This window comes from Rattus norvegicus, chromosome 8 (genome assembly GCF_021556685.1).
Source record: "Rattus norvegicus strain SHRSP/BbbUtx chromosome 8, alternate assembly SHRSP_T2T, whole genome shotgun sequence".
Taxonomy (NCBI): Eukaryota; Metazoa; Chordata; class Mammalia; order Rodentia; family Muridae; genus Rattus; species Rattus norvegicus.
This window is the reverse complement of record NC_141541.1, coordinates 85,706,880-85,723,942: the sequence shown is the minus strand read 5'-3', so window position 1 is coordinate 85,723,942 and position 17,063 is coordinate 85,706,880. Positions and strand designations below refer to the sequence as shown.

Genomic DNA, 17,063 nt, shown 5'->3' with positions numbered 1-17,063 from the left:
TGCAGTTGTGAGAGCTCTGGTCTTGACAACTCTGTAAATAATTTGGTGTTCAGAGAAGCCTCATAAACTCCCCCAAAGCAGTACAACTAGGACCTGTGATTAAACTGAAGCTCAGACTTGATCCAATCTCTCCCAGATTTGTTCTTTCCAGCAGTAAGAGCAGATATATTCATTGAAATACTGAGCAGGAGGTAATGAGTTTGGATTCTTTTTTTTATAATACTTTTATCGTTAGTTGCTAAAATGTATTTATAGTCTCATAAAATAAGAATGACATAATATTTTCCCTCTTGAGAAAATATTTGAGGGAATTGGAAACAATTTAACTTCAAGAAAAATTGAATAAGCCAGCGCTCACAAACATCCTGATTCCTTGTGTTGCTGTGAGAGGCAAGTACATTACAAGGAAAGGATCACTGGCTGGAGGGAAGAACCAATCTCCAGATGCTCTTACTGAAAGAAAAGTCAGATATGAATCCTCCTGCCAGGTAGCCTTGATGGGATGTATTTGAAACTGGTAGCAAGTTTATAAAAAACTAAAAATACAAACACAATAACAACAGCTAAAAATAGCACACAGCCTTCTGTGTGAGAGGAGTAGGCATCGAATCCTCTCAACCTCCAGAGCTATAACACCAAGTAAGACAGAGCTCCTCAGACTTTGAAGTTCATAGACATGCCAAGTGAGAGGAATATACTTTGAATAGTTGTAGATCTTTACAGAAATTGCATTTGTATAATTCTACATGCTCTTCTAAGAGCATCTTTAAGTGGAGGCTTAAATGTTTTTAAATAAATGTATCATAGAATAAAAGCTATATTCTATGGCTATTAGGACTGAGTCAAGATGTTGCATCTGACAAACTACTCATCATAGTCAATTAAAAAATAAATTTTAATAAAATTCAAGGACATTTTGCCTTAATAGCCTTCTATTTAACATAGTGTGGTCAGTTAGACTATCCCAAAATCATAGCCTTACTTCCTAATCTTTATCATCTCGTATAGCTTTAGGAGAGCATTTTGACATTCATTGGCTGTATTTCAGTATTTAATGTAGCATAAGAATTATGTTTGCCTGTGGTAATTTTCCACAGGCTGAAGTATTGACTTCATTTGGTTTGGGCTGAAACAATTTATTTCATAAATATTGATCACATGCTAAGGACTTGGATGGCAAAGCGTCGAATAGTAATATGTAACATTCTTACTTGTTTGTTAAAATACTCAGTTTATGGTGAGAGCACAAGCAGAGTCCTACAGCCAGTTATTAGGCAGTGCCTGAGGAGTCCTGTGGAGCAGAGGGAGGAAGGATTGCAAAAGCCAGTGAGATCAAGGGCATGACAAGAACATGGCCCACAGAATTATAAAACCAACTTATTGGATCTCAAGTGGGGTCACAGAGATCAGGGAGTCTATATGGGTCTGACCTAGGTTCTCTGGCATATATGTTATGGTTGTGTAGTTCAGTGTTCTTGTGATATCCCTAACAGTGGCAGCAGGGTCTGTCTCTGACTCTTTTGTCTGCCTTTGGGACCCCTTTTCTTCTGCCAGATCGCCTTGTCCAGCTTGATGTGAGAATATTGTAGCTTGTTAAGCCATATTTAGTTGACATACATGGAAGGCCTTCTTTTTTCTGAGGTGAAGTGAAATGGGGGATGGATCCATGGAAAACAGGAGCAGTGAGGAGGAGAGACTGTGGGAAGGGGAAGGAGGGGAACCTGTAATATGTGTAAAATATGGGGATGTAATATATGAGAGAAGAATAAATAAAAGAATAAAAAACAGTTCAAGTCGTGTCGCTATAGTATTTTAATGAGTGTTTTATAGTTTTATTATAAGTAATATAATAATATTACTTATGCCATCTATCTATTTAACTGTTTTTCCTGTTTACTCTTCAATCTATTCACAATACCTTTATTGATCCTTTGATCACAGTGGAACAAAGACCCAATAGGCTAGAGATACAATTGAAACAACGCTAATGATGCAATAGTCTTTTTTGATGTGTGTGTGTGTGTGTGTGTGTGTGTGTGTGTGTGTGTGTGTGTGTGTGTGTGTGTATAGAGCAGAGCAGCCCAAAGTTGATTTTGGGAGTTGTCTTCTATTGTTTTTCTACCTTAATTTCTTGAGGAGAAGTTTCTCAATCAAATTCAGAGCTCTCCAGTATGGCTAGTGTGGCTAGCAAGTTTGCTTTCAGTGTTCCCTGTCTCCACTCTCTAGAGATGGAAATACAGGAGGACCACTGCACTCACTCTGAATTTATGGAAGTTCCTGGGGGATATGAATATAATTCTCATGCATGAGTGGTAAACACTTAACTCCAAAACTAGCATTTCAATATCCTTTAAGATTTCCAAAATGTATTCCTAACCATGGAGTGGCTAAATTTTGCACTGGAGTGAGGTTATCAGAAGACATTTAGATCTTCACAATGAGGAGGAATTTCATATGTAAATTGAAATCTAAAGCAAGTCAATTCCACAAAATATGAAAGATACAAAATTCAAGGAACACAAGGGGGTCTTTGTGGGAAAAGATGATCAGTAAGAAGTGCATGGGCACACATGGTTGGCGAGTCAAGGGATGCCATACGCTTTGTTGTGAAGCAAAGGGGTGCCATATGCTTTTCTGGGATGTTGAAGGACGCTATAAGCTTTTCTGCCATATTCAGCCTTCTATGCCAAATTTGGATTTAATTTCATGAATTTCTTTTCCCCATAACTAATACTACAGTGAAGGTTATGTGTAGTAGTCTAATACCCATTATAGATTCAATATTATACATGACTCAGCATCTGGTAAATTGGGAGACCCTCCAGTATCTCACTCTAACTGGCCTCTCCTATGTATTTGTGTAAATGTGGCTCAATAACCACACAAGCTTTCTCAAAAGATCAGGTGATGCTCCCGCTTTCACATTACAAGCAGCTTTCAGTTCCAGAGGGACTGCAATAGTTGTCACAAGTCTCTGTGGAGTCAGGTGACCTTTCATCATCTCGACAGTGCAAAGGTTCCTGTTACAGTTTGTTATTGTTCTTTAGTATAACTCTTCATTTTATTTTATGGCTTCATCCCTTGGTTACCTGTGACCAAACACATTATATGTAAAGTGCTGTGGTTATATCTTGAAGTGCACACATTGTGTACTCTTCCTTGCCTACAGGTTAAATAGCAGAGGAAAAACACTGTATTGGGGGAAAATTAAACTTTCTGAGTTAGTTTTTATGAAATTTTTTGTTTCCTTGCTCCAATTTTTATGATTAACCATAATTTTAGAACATAAAGGAAAAACATAATTACCATAAAGTTCTCTATTGTTGTTATTATTTTTCCCAATTTTGTTTTCTGATACAGAGAAGCGAAATTTGAAAACAAAAGTTTTCAGACCATATTTTCCTAAATAAGGAATGTTGAGAGTCAAAGAAACAGTTTTTCCTAGGGAAGAACATACCAATTGCATATCCAGTATCAAATTGTCATTTCAGAAAACACAGACAAGTAACATAGGACTGATCAGGCTATATTTAGGAGTATATATGCATATAGATACATGCATATAATAATAATAATAATGAAAAAAGAGGCATGGATTTGAATGAAAACAATAATGGGTATTAGGAGGACTTAGAGGAAGGAAAAAGGAGGAAATGTAGTTATACTAGAATTTCAAAAATTAAAAGAAACTCTTAAAATAAATGATGAAATTCATCTTTCATGGTCCTTTGTCTGAACTCTTAGGAATATATTCCATGTTCATATCTTATACCTTCCAGACACAGTGCCTACTAGTGAAGACTAGTAGTTTTAAATCTGTTAAAATAGACAGAAACTGATTCTGATGAGCAATGATTTCTAGGGATCCACGGCTGATGAGACACTTTGTAGTCAGGGTTCGATAGCATGAGAATAACGGTGAAGATGTAAGGACTAGGAAGTGGATGCAGATGAGAAGACCAGGTGGTTTGTCAGTCTGCACAATCCATCCCAGTCGAGAGCTGTCTTATTTGTCTGTGTACAAACATACCAGGACACATATATGCAAGTGATCATTTTTTTTTCTGCTGAAAGCTATTGCCTTAAGGGATAAGACATTTGTTCTAATTACTTTGCTAATCATATTTCATAACCTTTTATAAATTGCCTTCAAACACATTCCACATATTTTTGAATGACTTTAATGATGATGAATTGTCAAACTTTGAAAGTGAATTAGGACTTGGTATCTTGGAAACTTCCCTGTAGCAGAAGCATTAGAGTCAGTGATCAAAAATTTAAAAGATAAATGGGAGTAAAGGGTTAAAAGTGATTCTGGATTAGGAAAGGATAAGGAAGGGGCAAGGCCATAGTAGAGGAGAGAATATTGGGAAACCGAAATACACTAAAGGCTTTTGAAAAAGTCATATGGAAACCCATTACTGTAGAAGCTTCTGTATTCCTACACTAAAAGACTTAAAATGAGATCTCCCTTTAGGCAGGGCAACAATACTACTAGACACCACAGACTGACAAAAAGTCAATAAATTGTTGGTCGCTAAGGTTCCAAAGACCCCAAACTATTATAGGTATATGCCAACGCTTTTGTTGGCTTTCTAGAACTTGAAGGTATAATCCTGATACTGAAGACATCACACACCTGAGTCATAGGACAGAAAGCAATTGAGCTGTTATTGACCTAGAAGCTTCATTCCTATTGGATAGTTTTCATAGTGCTGGAAGTTGCCACTGGAACATGCATGCCAATAGAAGTGGGAAGTAGTCATCAGTCTTATGCAGCTGTGGATCTTGTGAGATACAATAATGATTATGCTTGATAAGACACGCCCACTGCTGCAATAGTAGCACAAATGTCACAAGAGTAATCAACTACATTGGATTTAAGACCTGCTCCATAAAATGACAAATATAACTGACATTATTACTGGGATGAGAACTTTAGGTTAGACAAGTCACACACCATAGAATATAACTCACTACTATTATTCTGCTAAATGGACATAGTATTAAATTAACTCCTAATGACTTATCAGTCTATCCACAAATTGATGTATCTCTTTCATTTGCAATAGATGGCCAAGGTGTAGAGAATAAGTGAATTAATTCATCATGCTTGCCTTAAATGGGACACATATCCCCTTTTTCCTTCCTCCCCTCCCCTTCCCTCCCTCCCCTCCCCTCCCTTCCTCCCTCCCCCTCCTTCCCTCCTCCCTTCCTTCCTTCCTTCCTTCCTTCCTTCCTTGTTTCAAGACTCAGACATCTCTGGGAAAGAGGATAGGAAAAATGTAAGAATCAGAGGTAGCAGATGAGTACAAGGAACATATCCTTCTGGAAATAATAGGGTAGCTGTTCATATGAACAGCAGGAGAAACAGCATGCACAAACCCATCAGATGCTCAAGCAGACCAAATGCTAGCATAGAGAATGAAGTACACTATTATTATTAGGTGATGAACTACTGGTAATTGTCAGTTGTAGGAGAAAGAAGGTCAATTTTATCTAACAGTGTAGCCCCTAAGAAGTTGATCATGACCATGCTTATTGGAAGGCCGTACAACTAAGTATATTTGGACAGCATAAATTGCCCTTGATAGGAGAAAAAAAATGTCACAAAAGAGGCTGAGTAGAGGAGGGGGTGTATCTGGAATAAGGTGGGGGAGAGTGAACATGATAAAAAAAATCATTGCATGAAATGCTCGATGTAGTAATAAAATATGTAGAAATAGGTAGAATTTTATGAAATAACCATTTCCGTAGGTAATTTTAAATTAAATACTGACAATGTACTTCAATCTAATAAAACATTTGACAACAATAATGTGTGGAAGAGGAATCTCCAAGTTGTATTTACTATTTATTTGGGTTCTGATGAAATTCTGAAAGCATTGAACTCATTTACCAAAAACATTGTTAACCAGGCAAAGTAGAGAAGGACTGGGCTGAGAAAGCCAGAAACAGAATTTCCACCACTGTTACAAAACAAAGACTTTTTAAATCATTGAATTCTCTAGGACAGGATGGATGAGAAAACATATTTGCAAAGGTAAATGACAATGATATTTGCTTAGGGAAGGCAAAAAGTAACCTTTAGCAAGAATTCTATTTTTAAGTGGGTTTAAAATTTGAATTCACAAAATCTCAGTGTTAAAAAATTTGTGAGCTTAAAATATTAAATTAACTTGTTTTACTTTGCTTCTGAAAATGGAGGGACAGTCCACATCGGGGCAATTGTTTTGCAAATCACAAACTCAGGAAGATACTTCTTACTGTAGATATCTCTCAGCTAATACAGGACTGGCCTGGTGTGCACACAGTCCTGCAGTCCTGGGTTTAATCTCTAGCAGCAGATAAACTAGGCATCATGGGGCCCCATGTCCATAATCCTAGCACTTGGGAGGTAGAACAGGAAGACTGGGAGTTCAATGTGCTCTTTTGTTACGTACGAGTTGGAGGTCAGTCTAAAATACATGAGACTTCTCCATCACAAAAGCAAAGAGGATCGTGTGAAGTTACTAGAATAGGAAGGAAGAAGTTACAGTGGAGTAATATTTAGAAGAAGAAAATTATACCTAGTTTGCTTGTTGGTTTTATTTATTTTCTTTCAAGACAGACCATTATTTACTCATTGTGAAATAGCTAAAATTTAGCAAAAATCTAAAACCTTCTTGATATTTAGGGAAAAATATGTGAGGTCACAGAGGAACTGGAATTCAAGGGGGATGGGGGAATGATGGAAGTCTCCACTAAGGAGAACCCCAAGTTCTGCTTCATAAAATCTGGGTATCACTTATGAGAAACATAGTATAGAATAGGTGAGTAGAGACTTTGGCTGCTACTTAGTATCAGGGAGTCAAAGTTTAAAGCCAAAGACTAAAGGAAGGGCTGATGAGGTGGTCCAGGAAGCAAAAGTGACTACTATAAACGACCATTAACTTGAGCGAGAGCCAACTCTCATTGGAACACCCATGGTAGGACAGAATTATTGTTCTGACCTCCACACATGCAGGCATCATGGCACACATTAAATAGAGAAATACAATGGTAAAATTTTTAAATTAAATGAATATAATATTTATGAGATTATAACAGAATCATGAGTCCTTTTACATACACAGAATAATGCCATCCATATTCAAAGAAAAATATAAACTTATAGCAACAACTCCAAGGTTTTGAATATGTTGTCATTATCTAGCATGGACTTAAGCTTTAGCTGTATTCAAAGATACATAAGAAACAAGTTGTAATTAATTAGTTACAATTAAAAGATAGAGTAAAAACAAAGTAGAAAATATAAAGTAGGGCTAAAAAATTAAAGAGAGCCTTCTGCCATTATCATTACTACATCATATGTTAGGGACTCTGACTTCAGAGGAGAAAGTGGGCAGATGTGAAATGTGTCTTCATGTTTGAGAATATCTTAATAAATGATTCCATTAGTTTTTTTCTTGGAAATACTGAGATTCATTTCCAGGGCTTCTTCGTAAGGATAGCACTACAACATTGTAACCAGCAAGAAACCTCATGTGAGAACTGTTTCATTTATCACTAGGCACTAGATGAACCAGCCAGGACTGAAAGCAATTCCAAGGCCAGCGTGTCAGACCTACCAGTGGAGGTAATGACTTCAGCATACCCTGCTTTGATATGCAATCCCCCAATTCATTGCTAACCCGGTTCCTGGTTTCCATTCTTCTAGTTGTGTTTCCCTGCACAGCTCAGGCAGCAAACTGAAGAGCTCTGTGCTACCATTGATAAGGTCTTGCAGGACTCCTTGTCTATGGTAATGCTGTAGAGTAGAATGTGCTATTCAAACCTTTGCTTTGCTTTTCTTCATTTCCCTCTGTCTTGTCACACGACGCCTCACAGGCTTGTTCTTCCCTTTTCTTTTGCCTTTTCTCTTCCAGCATTCTTCTGATTCTCCTTCACGGCCCTCACAGACAATGTTGGGTTCTGAAACAATCAAAGTATGTATATATTTATAACAGTTTACTGTAATGTTCGATTTTTGCATAGATAATTTCAAACTGTCATTCAAGGTTCAGCAGTAAACTAGGAAACCAACTTAGGAGCTAGCAATCAGGGTATACACTGCAAAGCATAGTGTTTACTATACATTTTGCTTCTGTTTACATGTATGCTCATAGGTCAGTCATCACAGAAATGCAATATAAAATTACTTTCAGCTGTGAATCAATTTAAGACAGTTTGAAAATCAATATTCCAGGTTTTCAATATTGAATGTTGGCATTTTGTGGATTCACATGTCAAATTGTTACCTTGTATTAATTTTGGACCATAGCTTCAGTTTAATGTAATTTATACATACTTAGAAGTGTAGATATGAAATTGACTAAAGAAACACTCTGGTAGCTTTCATGTGGGTGTTAATCGAACAGTTCTTTGCTTCTTACCGATTGAATTGATTTTATTTATCTGTGACTTAAGCGAGCAGAACTTTGGAGATGTTAGGCTGTCAGAGGAGTTATGCTGTATATTTGTTTTTTTTCATAATGTAGCTGTTTTCATTTGTTAGGACAAAGGATACAGTTCCTTAATTTTATACATTCCAATGCTTAATGTAGCTCCATTCATCTCAATTTCAAAATCTACTTTTTTTTCCTTTATGGATAACGAATTTTGTTTTTTTATCATTTACAGCCTTGTTTTTTTCTCTTTGATTGAATACACTTTTAGCATAAATTGTTTACAATGGGATCTTATGTATCTGAGAAGATTTTGAATGTAGTCCTCATTTTCAGTTGCAACATTAGAGATAAATATCACAATTTTTTTGTATGCTTTTTTGGTGGTATTTGCTTCAAGTATCTATTATGTTCATTCTATGGTTTTGGGCTTTGAGGAACTAGAAAGATAAAGGTAAAACCAGGTGAAAATTCTAGGGATTTTATTACAGTTGTGGAAGAAGAGATAGAGCTTACTCTGAGATCCACATGTGGAGTCAGAAAGACCAGTGATAATATCTTTAGGCCAAGGCATAATAATATATGGATTTCCTGAGGCAACATGACTTATTTATGTGAGGATGTTGAAAAGGCAGTGTATTTGAAATTTCATGAACCAGGGACAAACAGCATAAAACTAGTTGGAGAATCTATTTGTTATGGTATGAACTTTGGAAGTGAAGGAAAATATAAGAAAATAAAAGTGATCATTCTGGTTGCTGGGAAGAGGCTACTGAGGTGGTCAGGAGTGCAGTGACTGATGGTGAGCTGGAAAGATAGATTCAAAGGAGCCATAGAGAAGCAAATGTGTTTGGGGCTTGACAATAATTCACATATGAGCAATAAAGGGGAGAAGCCATGAATGAGTTATACATTTCTGCTTAGGGCACAGTGACATAGTTGCAGAATAATGGACGATAATATGGAGAGGGTGTGGTAATTTAGATAGTGTTTGCATGAGAATTGTAGGAATGGAGTCCTTCAGTCTGCAGCTAGTAGGAGACACATGGATAGCATATATTGTGAGACTGTATAGAATTCCAAGGAGCAAAACATCATAGATAGGTAGAGGTTGAGTCAGTCAAACATAGTATAAAGGCTATGTTAAGAGGATAATCAGAGCAGAATACTATTATGAAAGCTGTGAGAGTGTGTAATGTAAGAGAATAGAATTGTTTCTTGCTACCAGGAGGAAGGAAAAAAATGTCTACAAGAGGCATTATAAAATTTGACTTGTGCATTTTATAACTATATTATTGATGTTTATAGGAAGATCATGCTCAAATCTAAAATTTTATAACTTTGCTAGAATATAATCCTTTTTGAACTTGACTTTCTTCTGTGATAAAGAAACCTTATATTTACCATTTTAAGATGTGTTTTTCTACATGTGTCTTCTATACTTTTATCTTTTGTCTTTTTGTGTCCCTTTGCCCAGTTTTCTTTCAAAACATTTATATCTATATCTATATCTATATATATATATATATATCAGTTTCTATACAATGTAAGATCATGTTTATTTGGAAATTTAAGCCATTTACACTTATTGTAACATTTGTCATATTGTACTGACTTCTGTTACTATTAATATTTTCAACAAATATTTTTGTTCTTTGTGATATTTTGATTAATTTTTATTTTCCTTTTGGTAACTTGACTTTTACTAATTTAAAACTGAAAAAATAACTAGAAAATTGTATATTATATTTTGTTGTTTTTGTGGTTGCACACACATTACAAAGAGTGATTGCTGAGTGTTGGTAAAGCATTTCACACTGGATGATCGATGAAAAACAGACACTCGAGGGTGGAAGAGCGTCAGAGGAATGAACCTGAGCAGATTTATAGAAGCATTACTTATTGATATACAAAAGCTAATTTTAGAGTAAGTTATTTCTCATACTAGTCCCTGATCTGATTTATGTGCTGACTATAGTTACACATGATTCACGTGATTCTCAGTCTTCATTGTATACTATTTGCAGTGCTCGGTAATACAAGAATTTCAAGTTTGCCAGGAAGTCTTGGGACTGAAGTCATGCAAAACCCACAAAGCTCCTTCAGAAACACAGCTCTATGAATCTTAGAAAGCAATCATTGATTGGATACAAAAGATTTCTCTAGGGCTTGGGTGCACCTGAAAACAATCCCAGCACTCGGTGTTCATGCCAGATACAAGGTTTACTAATTTCCACACTACGTGTTCTCCTTTTGTTTAAGCTATATTTAATTATGTTGAGGATTATATTTGTGCTGAAGGTTATACATCCTCAAAGTAAATAAGCCTAGCATGCTGTTGCACAGTCTTGCATAAATAAGCCAGAATACATTTCCAAGCTAGTAAAGTTATTATGGCAAAAACAACTGTAACAATTGCTGGAATAAGAAATCTATTAAAATGATGCATAGGATTAAATGAAGCTAAAGTGTCTGCAAGGCTCTCCACAGCATCCATTCGAGTCATATCAAACAATATTTTTGAGAAAGTATCCTAAAGTTCTTGATGTAAATCGTGAATCATTTGGGAAGAATGAAACTGATTTATTAAACGCATCTTAACCTTTTCTCAATCACACTTGCTTCCATTAAACTTTAAAGGTTTAATACAGTAAGAGGGAAATTCCAACCACATTTAAATCTCATTTGTTTTTTTCTAATATACTCAACTGATTTCTAATTAGCATTACAGCTTATCTCAGACCAGCTATTTCATCAACTACCTCACCATCTATTTCATTCTGTGGGGCCCAAAGTTCTACAGGATGCTTATGACAGGTCTTAATAAAATCAGCAGTTTGAATTCCTTTATGAAGTATCAGTTCAGCTATAACAGCAAACAGCAGCTACCACAATGATCCCCATAACTACAGCATTAAGAAGTCCAGTCATCTGGCCAGTTCTTGATACCGTTTTGGCAAGCATCTGCACTATCGTCATCACAGTTGAGTCTAGTGTCACCCATCCATGGTCTCAACCGTTTCACCAGCATCTATAATGCTGATCTCACACTGAAAACTCCACAGTAAGGACTCAGAAGTGTGTGGGTAACACGGTCCCTCGATCCCTCAAGCAGCACATACATCATATCAGAGATTCTAGTATGAGGAATGACTTATAAAATTAAATTTAGTGTAACAGTCAATAACTTCTGGAAAGCTGCCCTGCTAACTTAGTCTGTTCAGCATGAGAATCTTAGTTGCAGGGTTGTGGATTTGAACACCATGGTAGGCACCAAATGTTGATCAACTGTTTCACTCTGGACTACCTAAGAGAGACAATAAATGATGTCAGCAACAGGGTGGAGGAACAGCCTAAGAGGACTGAACTCAAAGCAGCTTTGCAGAAGTGTATTTATTGATTGTTATAAAAATACTAATTTGAGAGTAAGTTGTTCCTCACACCAGTTTCTGGTCTGATCTATGTACTCACTGAAGGGAATGCATGACCCTCACAGTGTTCAGTCCTTATTGTGTACCATTTGCAGTGCCCAAGAATACAAGGATTCCAGGTTTGCTGGGAGTATTTGGTAACTGAGGTCATGCACGGTCATGAAGCTTCTTCAGAAACACAGCTCCATGAATCTCAGCAGACAATCACTGGTCAGATACAAAAGATTTCCTCAGAGCTTAGGTACACGTAAAAAGAACTCCAATACTCTGGTGTTCATGGCAGATACAATGGTTTTTATTTACTACAGTTGGGCTTATGTAAAACTCAAAAAAACCCCTTAAGTGTCTTTTCCAATATTATATGAGACAATACTTTTCACTTTATACTTTTTGTTAAATCAAGCCAAACATATAGACACACACTATTTGTTAGTATATTTTGGAGTGGTGTCTGAATCTATATGTATATATTTTTTAATTTCTTCTTTATTTAGTTTTTTAAGTATTTTTTGTTTTTTGTAATTGTGCTGGTAAAGGATTCAACCTAATTTAATTGTGTATATTTTGTGAACTTCGTCTATGAAAAGTCAATTTCCTTTTGTTCTTTCAATTAAGCATAGTTCCTGGGCTGATAATGTGGTTCAGTGAATAAAGATATTGTGTCATAAGTACAGTGGCCTGAGTTCTACCTGCAGAACACATACGGTAGAAGGAGAGAACTGACTTCTGAAAGTTGTCCTTTGACTTTTATGTGAATGCTATGATCTCTCTCTCTCTCTCTCTCTCTCTCTCTCTCTCTCTCTCTCTGTCTCAGTAATGTAATTAAAATCATAATTTTGCTAAAAATAGAATGGTAGGTCTTCTCTTTGACTTCTGTCTGCCTAGATTCTCCTTCTTATAAAGTGTTTTGTCACCGTGACATTTGTAACTGCAAGAAGGTGACCATTTTCAATTTGGCATTGTAAGTACTTCGAATATTGACTCTGAATATGACATTACTAATTTTTCCTATAGGTGTCTAGGAGTGCATTTCATACTGTGTATCTCTGCTGTTACTGTCTACGACCTTTCGTCTAGTGTCTTTGTACATCTTCTTACACTTTCTAAGTTCTATAGGTAATGTGGGTGTTTGTGTATCTAGAACAGCAATAATAAATCCCAGCCCTAGAATTTACCAATTTGTCAAGGTTCTACCCCTATTTTCAGAGGAAAGGGAAAGTCTACGTCAGAATGCAAATGTTCTCAGGTACCATCTTCCCCAATGCAAAGTTTCCAGACAGCAGCTTCTGTGCTACTAAAAAATCATCATATTTCACTGATCAGCAAGGAGCATCATTGTTAGGGGGGGCCTCACTCTGCTCTGTTCTCAATATACCACACAGAGATCCTGTTAGGGTATTCCTTTATGCTTTTGTCCAAAGCTTACACATTTTCCCTGTAAGATAAGTCAAAGTCCATGTAAGATGCTGAACTTCACCCTGATCCCCTGACCCTCTGCTTACAGCTCTTTTCTAGGTATTGCCCTGGGTGTCATCACTAAGAAAGAGTTCAGCAGAGAACGTGTAGAAACTATCAGGCCATGTAATTATGTAGTAAGCTGCTTCCCTTTCTGCAGCCAATACAAAGGAGTCTGGTGACACAGTTTACCCCCAGAGTATGCTCCTTTACTTGCTTTATCCCTGATGTTACAAAATATTGTTAGAAAGTAGAGGCAAAATAAATAAATGCCAACAGCCAAAAACTATAGATTAAATAGCACCTGCAATTAATTTGAAGAAGTTAAATAAGCTGATTAATAATGGGATCAAGGAAGACATTCTTGTTTGATTTTTGAGACTTGGAATGACAAGATTATGTTGTGCTGATGGGGCTTCTCATGCTGGATGAGTATGAAGTGCTGGTTATACAAAAGACTAGAGATGCTACAGGAAAATTCAATCAGATCTTGATTCAAAAGGAAAATGTCATGGTCTGACTCCTTCCTCCGGGAATTAGTAAGTAGAAGTAATCATTGATGTGATGGTATTATAATGGAGGGCTTTTAAAGTGTGACTTGGTCATGGGGACAGACTCTTAATTAATGAGATTAAGCAATAGACTGGAGAGAAACTTTTTATCTCTTCTACCGTGTGTGATTAAACAAGAAATCCCCAACTATGATGAAAAAAACGCAGGACCTCACCACACAATGAACCTGTCTAAGCCTGTCTACCAAACCGACCAATGTGGGGGCGTTTGGAGATCAGTCCCTAGGTGGCCCATTCATTTGGTATGCTTTATTCAGCCTTGTGAAGACTATATACATGTTGACGACTTCCTAAATATGCCTCTGCTCCAGTGCTTTTTTGAGTTTTAGATTCCCAGCTCTTTAGTCTTTGTTCCATTCAGAGCTCCAAAAACCTTTCAAGCTAGCACAGATGAAGATGCAGGTGAGACTTTTTTCTCTCAAGTGATCACACCCACCACCTCTTTATATTTGATTTTAGCATTCTGTCATTTGCTTGAGTTTTTCCCTTTATTGGTCCCATCAACCCCTCTTTTTTCACTAGAATTTTAAAATATCTGTAGAATGTGATTATTACATGGTTTCTGTCCTTCTAAACAGTCATCCTATTTTGCTGACCAGTACAGAAGCATCATTATTATGTGAACACCTCTCTGCTCTGTTCTTAATACACCACACAGAGATTCTGTTCAAGTATACCTCTATAATTCTTGTTTAAAACCTACATATTTTCCTCAAGAATATTTGTCAAAGTCCTCGTCAGATGCTTTATTTTTAGGTTTCTGAACATGATTTGTCCTCTGGCACTCTCTACTCTGCTTTGAGCCCTGACAGCCTCATTACTATGCCATGAATGTCCCAAACATGGTACCACTTAGAATATTTAGTGATTTGATTCTAGAATCTGACAAGTTAACAATGAAGACTAACCATCATGAAGAGAAAGTATAGTCTTTTGGGCCATTCTTGGGGCTCAAATCTGTTTCTGTAATCTCAGAAAGTAGTCCTAAGGGAAAAAATATTGGGGAGTTATCAAGTCATATGGATTGTGCCACAGGTGAAGATGATGGCCAGTTATTTAATATGAAACCAAGATGTGGTTAAGAGTTCCACAGAAACATTTTACTTCTTAGGTATAAGAAGATTTAAGAAGATAAGAGGATATAAGAAGAGATAACTGGATCAGAGAGCACATGTAGGATTTTTGTTCTTGTTTTACAAGTGGATTTGTCACATAAAGAGAGGAAGGTAGAATAAATGAAAATACTAAACATGAGGTTTGATAATATTAGTTCATGTTAATTATTAATTAATTGAACATTAACTATCTCTTCTTAATAGTAAACTAAGGTTCTAGAACCGGAATAAAGTTAATGAGGGTACATAATTTAGAAATCCCACTGTAATATAACCGATAGCAGAAGTATTAGAGCCATGAAGAATGAAGTTTGAAGGCGGGAAATTTAAAGTTGAAATTTTAGAGAGCTTCCGTATTATTCATGGAGGTAAAGTTGAGTTTGGTCTTCAGAGTAAAGGACTGAGATGGGCTGAATGTCTTTCGACATAAGAGGTCAAAGAACTGACAGAACAGGAACTTCTAGTGAAGTTTGGGACAGCCAAAAATGATAGATGAACTGTAATTAGGCACGGTGGCACTCACGGGTGGCATTATCAATAAATAATGGGAAATTGCCAGAGTATGAGCAAATAGCAGCTGGGAAGAGACTAACAAAAGGGGACAATTTAATAGAGCAATTTTTAAAGATAAATGGGATTTTGTCTGTATCAGTGGGCTTCATGGTTGGAAAGTCTCAATAGAGAAAAAGATGCCTGCTGCCTTACAATCGGAACCTTTCACTGTTCGCTAATTATTGAGATGCATATTTTTCTTTATTTTCATGCAGACTCCTACAACTCATCCAAGAGCAGCCGGTCGAGAAACCAAATATGTAAGTATCTTTCTAGCTGTGCCTGCTAGTTTTTCAGTGGAGGCAGGTACACATCTTAAATGGAACTCAGCTTTACATCGATTTATAACGTATGATTCTAATTCACCCCTTCATGAGCAGAAAGGGGTAGATGCTATGATTGTCCCAGACATAGGACATCAGATATGTCAGGTATACAGCATCAAGTAACCATATCAATGGAATCCCTTTGTAAACGAATTATTGCCTAATTCACTTAACTAAACAAACAGAACTATATCACCTACCCTTTGTACCTATAATTCTCGAAGCTTAGAGGACGTTTATTTTTATAAGAACTGCTTCTGTGTTTAAGAAACAGTCAACTCATATGCTTGACACATTGAGGTTAGTCCATGTCCAAAGGAATTATCAGTTTAATCGAATGATTAGTTTGTTGCTTTCCTGTGCTTAGATTAACAAGTAATTCAGTGTCTGCCTTTGAAAAATAAAATTAACCAGGGATCTGGAGCAATGGCTTAGGGGATGAGGGCATTGTCGGCTCCTATAGACCATTCAGGTTTGGTTTCCAGCTCCCACGTGGTACCTCACAGGTGGCTGTGACCACAATTCCAGGGGATCTGATGCTATTATTTTTTGGCCTCTGGAAGGCATTCATGTGGCATGTAAACATACACTCATACACATATAAATAAATCTTAAGGAAGAATACTTTTTTTTTTAGATGCAAAATTCAACATTTTATTTCTTCCCTATTGTTAACAAATATTGAGCAATTGCGAACAATTTTCTCTCTAAATGAAAATAAAGTTTGTAATATCATATGCTGTTTTAAAAACTGAGATATGCACATAACCTACTTCTTTTTTTTAATTTAATTTAATTTAATTTAATTTTATTTTATTTTATTTTATTTATTATCTTGAGTATTTCTTATATACATTTCAAGTGTTATTCCCTTTCCCGGTTTCCGGACAGACATCACCCTCCCCCCTCCCCTTCCTTGTGGGTGTTCCCCTCCCAAACCTCCCCCCATTGCCACCCTCCCCGCATAGTCTAGTTCACTGGGGGTTCAGTCTTAGCAGGACCCAGGGCTTCCCCTTCCACTGGTGCTCTTACTAGGATATTCATTGCTACCTATGGGGACAGAGTCCAGGGTCAGTCCATGTATAGTCTTTAGGTAGTGGCTTAGTCCCTGGAAGCTCTGGTTGCTTGACATTGTTGTACTTTTGGGGTCTCGAGCACCTTCAAGCTCTTCCAGTTCTTTCTCTGA

General features: G+C 36.7%; 1 protein-coding gene across 51 annotated transcripts in view; it reads left to right on the top strand.

The window, feature by feature from the left end:
• Positions 1–17,063, top strand: part of Mlip (muscular LMNA-interacting protein) — a 265,581-nt gene that overhangs the window by 164,793 nt on the left and 83,725 nt on the right. For 18 of the 51 annotated variants that reach the window (XM_087563704.1, XM_087563691.1, XM_087563700.1 and 15 more), the window contains 4 exons: positions 7,553–7,618; positions 7,700–7,783; positions 7,908–7,967; positions 15,767–15,811. In XM_087563704.1, the coding sequence (XP_087419830.1) occupies positions 7,553–7,618; positions 7,700–7,783; positions 7,908–7,967; positions 15,767–15,811 (255 nt within the window). The remainder of the gene's footprint in view (positions 1–7,552; positions 7,619–7,699; positions 7,784–7,907; positions 7,968–15,766; positions 15,812–17,063) is intronic. The other 33 variants (XM_087563709.1, XM_087563697.1, XM_087563706.1 and 30 more) reach the window with 3 other exon arrangements.